Source organism: Scleropages formosus, chromosome 8, assembly GCF_900964775.1.
Source record: "Scleropages formosus chromosome 8, fSclFor1.1, whole genome shotgun sequence".
In the NCBI taxonomy this organism is placed as follows: domain Eukaryota; kingdom Metazoa; phylum Chordata; class Actinopteri; order Osteoglossiformes; family Osteoglossidae; genus Scleropages; species Scleropages formosus.
Window position 1 is genome coordinate 15,560,704 of NC_041813.1, and position 6,311 is coordinate 15,567,014.

General features: G+C 45.5%; 1 protein-coding gene across 1 annotated transcript; it reads right to left on the reverse strand.

The window, feature by feature from the left end:
- prkcsh (PRKCSH beta subunit of glucosidase II) lies at positions 1-6,069 on the reverse strand. Its single transcript, XM_018754653.2, has 18 exons — positions 6,029-6,069; positions 4,575-4,738; positions 4,273-4,389; positions 3,811-3,906; positions 3,640-3,697; positions 3,421-3,538; positions 3,197-3,326; positions 2,989-3,073; positions 2,812-2,890; positions 2,522-2,605; positions 2,243-2,440; positions 1,891-1,981; positions 1,739-1,808; positions 1,452-1,541; positions 1,271-1,345; positions 1,068-1,167; positions 332-485; positions 1-198 (listed from the first exon to the last, which is right to left on the reverse strand). The coding sequence occupies exons 2-17, from the start codon at positions 4,699-4,701 to the stop codon at positions 345-347; spliced, it is 1,659 nt and encodes a 552-aa protein (XP_018610169.1). The 5' UTR covers positions 4,702-4,738; positions 6,029-6,069; the 3' UTR covers positions 1-198; positions 332-344.
- Positions 6,070-6,311: the final 242 nt, after the last annotated feature.

The window sequence follows — 6,311 nt, forward strand, 5'->3', positions numbered from 1 at the left end:
CATCTCTCCAACATGGGACAGGAGAAACACTTTATTTGGAAAAGCACAGGTTTACACAACACAACAGCAGACATCAGAGAAGTAGAAGGGATGCTATTCACCACAAGTGCAGTCTCTTTTCCTGGATTTGAGAAGATCTGCAGTACTGGAAGGTGGTAAGATGGAGGAGGGGGTCTGGTCCCATTATAGTACAGTTCTCTGGGAATAATCAAGACTGGGTTTAGTGCTTTATTAGAAAAAAATGAAATACAGCCAGTTGGTATTTCAGAATGAGCTGTTGAGAGTACACGTCATGAGCAGAACAAATTGAGTGTGTGCGCTGTACTCTCACCTCAGCAGCAGCTCTAGAACTCATCATGCACTTGAGTATCGATGTTTGGTGGCTCCAAACACACTGCCGGTGTGGTGAATTCCATCAAGTACTCACAACGGCTTGGTTCTGAAGTAGAGACCACTGCAGTCTCCTTCCCACAGGTGAGCTTCACCTGAGGTGTGGGACATGGTAACACTCATCGTCACTCTGCTCGAACTCTGAGACACTGCCCTCCTACAGCATTCAATGGTGAAGATTTTACACCTGTTCTACACTTTCACTAAAGTTCTCACGTTCTAAAGCATGTCAAAATTTTGTATGCAAAAACAACAAAATGTTGTCCTGCCAATGTGGTGACAGAACTGCAGATGCTCAAACATGCTCACATAACATGTTTCAGGTTAGTGCTGCACTACGTGAGGTTTGATGAGCTACTCTGAATTGAGTTACTTTCTTCTCTGTGACCTCAAAGTCTACAGGCAAAATGTAGTGTACAACTTGATGTTTCACTTATGGTTAGGTTAGACCCCATCACCCTTCCTGGGGTATAAGTCGTCAACAAGAGATCTCCAGAGTCCTCTATCCTGTGCCTTTGCTTGTAAGCTGGTTCCAGGTAAGGCTCATCTTCTTCATGCCTGCCAGGAGGTCCCGCCACTAGGTGTTTCTCAGACGACCTCTTTTTCTCGTTTCGCCTATTCCTCAACTTTAAAGCCTCCGGGTAAGGAGTGGTGATGAATACTGCTTTAGGACTCACCGTGGTAGACCTATTTGGACCCTGCCAGCATCCCATGCCATGTTCATATTTCATCACTGAGTATTTATTGTCCTCTGGTCCTGACCAGGAGCCCCATGACCTGCAAGAGAAGGGAGGAAAGGACAATGAGCAATGCCAGATTACAAAAAAATCTTCAACATCAGCACTGTAGAAACAACTGGGCATAGATTAGGGACCCTCACCCTAAACTGGTTTCTGATCCCCCATATTTGGGTTTCTGGGACACACGGTTGAATGGACACAATCTGTAGATGTACCTGAAGACGGGAGATGTGAAAGAGCCTTGAAAACCTCTCTCAGTGTCAAACATGGCGTACCCACATCTACACTTCAGATGTAAACACAAACACAATGGGTACATACTCATTGGTGGTGAGCTCATAGCACTGGCTGTAGAGGTAGGCAAACTCAGAACTGGGGCCAAAGTCAAAAGAGATTTCCTTCTCGAGAGCCCTGAAGGAAAAGGGAAGCAAAGCGGCATTACACAACAGACACCACCTCTCTCTTTCACACACAGAGCTCACTGTGGATAGAGTGTACATAAAAATCTTATACTGACGCTGATATACACACACACATATATACTGCTGTGAGAGAAAAATGTGGTGAGGTTGTATAAAAGGTGTAGCTATACAAAATAAAAGACTCACTTGATCTGATCATCCACTTCCCGAAGAGACCTCTCTGCTGCCTCAAACTCATCTCGAGCTTTTTGTGCAGCTGAAGGAACACACACGCAAAAAGGGTTAATATCAAGTCACACGTACTTAGAGACACAGACAACCCTGGCAGAGCGCCTCACCATCAATCAAGGCCTGCGTCTCAGCATCATATGGTGCCATGACCTCCTCAGGACTGTCACTGTGGTCTGAGGGCTGTGGTGCAGGTGGCACCTGCGAAACGAACACAACAGATCCTGTTTGCATCTTGTTCAGTGCAGAGCCACATGTCAAAGAAAGACATCTCCACAAGTTGCTCTACCCAAAATGGTCATGCAGTAACTACACCAGAAACACACAGCAGCAGGGAGTGTCATGGGCAAGCACAGACTCACATCTGGATGGCTGATTATATCCCACTGCTTACAGCTTCTCCAGTACCCTTGAGCAAGGTCTTACAGGTCAGCCATGTTTAGGCTGCAGAGGGGAAATCACCTTGTCGTCATCGTCATCACGATCATCATCGTCATCATCATCCTCATCATCTTCGCCAGCAGCATCTTCGTCAAGGTCATCTTCAGGGTACACACTGTCTGGGTCTTTGTCCAAATCTCTCTCCTGGTCTTTGTCTGAAGTAGAATCCTTCTGCTCATCATGGGAGCTGTCATACGACGAGGGGGTGGGTGGCTGGGACTGAGGGCATTGATACACACAGTGAATATAAGCACATACCCTCTCAAAACACATGTACGTTTAACAAGAAATGGCACAGACCTCTGACACGTATTTTTCCTTCATGTTGCTCCACATATTCATGAATTCAGTAGAGTCCACTTTATGCGCTCCTCCCAGCAACCCCTATTACAAAACAGAACCCGAAAAAACGTCCAGTAATAACTGCACTCAGAAACATAAGCCACACTAATTGTACACAATACAGCACACTGTAATGTAACTGCATGTAGCCCGTTTCAAAAGAACGCCAGAAAATGAAACAAAAAGACTACAGCAGTTATGTCACAACAGCAACAGGCATTTTATACAGTAAGAGAAAGAACACGCACCTGAGCCTCAGTGTCAGTTAGAGTGCCATCTCCATCTGGGTCCAGCTCCTGATGGGTCTGCAGCTCAGACACATCCACGCTGAGAAAGACAGCAAATCAAACACTCACAACCACAGACAACAATGCTCAGAAACAGGGTGTGAAACAGTGGGAAAAACATACAAACACACAACTCACAAGCCATCTGCATTGTCATCCAACTCAAGAAACACCTCAGCCATCTTGGCCTTCTCTTTCTCCAGACGGAGTGCTGCCTTGTGCTCTTCAAGACCACCACAATGATCCAAGAAAAACAAAACGAACATAAATAGTCAATCACTGCATAGATAGATAAGAGTGCAGCTAGAAAGAGAACCAGTGCTGCTATTTCCCAGACTCGGCTTACCCTCCCAAGCCTTGAGGTGGCGTTCTTTGGCTTCCTTCTCCGGCTGTTCTGCTGTTTCCTTCACGGTGCGGAGTGCCTCCACCTTGTCTTCATGTCCCTTCCGACTGTCCTGGAGCTCAGACAGTCTGCTCTGCAGGAGCCACAGGATCATAATGTTAGAGTCAAACCACCAGATGTAGTGAAGGGCAGCAGGCTCCAAAGGTCACCTGGCCTCCCTGTCCTACCTGCTTCTCCTGCTGCCCTTTCTTGGCCTCCTCGATCAGCTGCTGCTTCAACAGGAAGCCTTCTTTGGTGATCTCGGCTAACTTCTGAAGAGCCTCCCTTTCCTTGCGACCCAGCTCCCTGCACAACAAACACAGCCTTCAGCTTCTCAAACGTCCTTGAGTTCTGCATCAGCCTGCCCCAGGGCCCATTCTGGCCAGGTCCGGCACAACAGGACTCACTTGCAGGTATTCTGGCAGGAAGCACCGCTGTTGTACTCATCGGTGCCATCACAGCAGTCTGGCAAGAGAAAGACTGTGCATTACCCACACTGTCTCGAAACTGACCACAGAATGGTCAGACGGTCTACAGAAGACATGCCCAACCCCGCGGTAGGCCCTGCCCACACTAACCGCAGATCCCGTCATTGATGCGAGAGGAGGGGATGAAGGTGGGCCGGTAGCCAGCATTGGTGCAGTGGAAGCTGCCATTAGGGCATGCCGCAGTCCCTAAAACCACAGTGATCAATTTAAAAGGCAAGACCCTTTGAAGGAATGCAGCCTGAACCAAAGACAATTCTCAAAATGAAGAATTGCAGAGGTGGAAGTACTGGCCCGGAGGAAGACTTTTACACTGTCAACAGGTAAAAATATTAGAGTTTATTCTCTGTAAAGCATGCTATGTAAATAGTCAAGAACCAGTCAATCACAGCGATCTGAGTGGAGCCTGAAAGTCAACATTAATACAGATCTATCGTTTATCTCTTGATATAGTGTACTTTGCATTCTGCAGAACTGTACTGATACTGGTGTTCTATTTCCACTTTTGCAATGTACACTGCACTGTAACATACTGAGGTCAAATGTATTCAAAACCTGGTTCATCAGAGCCGTCCTTGCAGTCACAGTAGTCGTCATTGACGCGGTCAAACGGAATGGTGCGTGACCCATCCAGGCAGGTGAACGGCTTTGCCTCGTCATAGAACTGCCGCTCTTTGCCAGTACAGAAAGAAAAAGGAGCAACACGCTGACAACCTATAACCTCATTCACTCGTGCGTATGTAAAAAAAAAAAAAAAAAAAAAAAAATTTAAAAAACGGAACTTCACTGGGTTTACTGGGGATGGCAGATAAACTGAATAATAAACATTATGACCCTGATAAAGTAAGACCACTTACTTGTCAGTGGGACCCCACGAGGTCGCTGAACCTCCACGGTCCACCCTAGGGTCACACTTAGGCTTAGGACAAGCAGAGCCTGCAACCAGTTCACGTTGTGCTGCATTCCAGTTTGCAAGAGATACATCCAGTCAGACTCCTCTGAACCGTGGTGCTTGAGAAGACTTTCAAGAACACCATGGACAGCCAGGAAAAAACAAATGGATGTCAGGTCAGACCAAGCAGAATTGAAGAAAAGCACAAATGATGAAATAGATCATCAAATTTTGGACATGTTGGATTCTTTTGGAGGGGGGTGATGCTCGGAAAAGTTTGAGGAAAAAGAAGACAACCAACGACCAGATTGAAGGACTCAACCAAAGTGACAAAAGACGCATCCTTTTCTACACTAAGGACACAAGTGGTAAACAGAACATTATGGAGGGACCCTATTGTCAACATTGACTCAGTGACAGCAAACAGCCACAAGCACTTGTAAACTAGAGGTTGTTGTTTCATTCCCACTCATGATGGTACCACATTAACAGGCCACTACTGGCATCTTCCTGTAAACTTAGTATTTTGCATAACGAACCAAATAGGACATTACAATAAACAGCTTGTATTGTTTTGCTTATTTTGTTCACCTTCCTCAGAACTTTCTTCTGTTTCGGCTACCCCACTACGTTTAATGTTTTATACGTTGGATGTGGCAGAACCAAGTCAACCAGGCCAAATTCCTTGTATGTGCAAAACCCAAAAGTAACTGGCCATTGCAGGTATTTTATCTATTGATGCAGTACCCCTCATCCAGGCGTTCACCCTGAATCAATACAGTAAGAAAACCCATCAATAGGTGAATTTAATACAACAAAATAATAACGCTATGACATGTTGATCCTGTCCATTCATACTATGATTGAATCATGGATAAGTTATGATAAGCCTAAGGGTTCCAAACCAGAACGGTGTTGATTAACTGAACTGATATAATACTGAACGCTTTTTTTTTTTTTTTTTAGCTAAAATACACTAAGAGTCTTTTTGATTTTCTAATTTACGTAAATACGTGCAAGTCAGGAACAAACTTACTTGGGGTTCTCTCATCATGGTTTTAAAGCAATCAATCAATGATCTACCCGCAAGGAGCACCAGACAGGGAGGGAGAGACCACGAACCTTCTTCTCGAAGATGTAAAAGTCACACGTGTTACTGTGTTAGTACTATTAGTACCACCTCTAAACATCATTCTGAATGTGGACTGTCGATAACGATGACGAAGACCGGGACGTGCCCGCGGCATAGCCGTTGAGTCAGCATTCACGTCAGACTGGACTACAGGTATTTTAACGCTGTGTGTGTTCAAATATATCGTGCAAAATTAAACATCTCAACAAACTGCGAATCGTACAACGCAAAAATCTTGAAAATTTATCGTTATTTTCAACGACAAAAGGCGAGGATGACAGACTTACCTTTGCTTCTTCACAGGAAACCCGCCCGCTGTAGCCGTCGAGTGTGTTCTCGTCTGATTGGTTGAACTGCTGAAAAAAGAAGGAAGCGGAAGAAAGCGGAATGTCATACTGGAATTTGTAGTCTTTATGAAATGTAGTCTTTCAGACTAAAGAGTCTTGTAGTCTTTCAGACTGAAGTCAGCTGCCTTTGGCTCCGAAGGTTGCCGGTTCGATCCCTACCTCCAGCTGCAGTGCCCTTGAGCAAGGCCCCCCTCTGCACCTGCTACAGTACCTTCACGCAGCT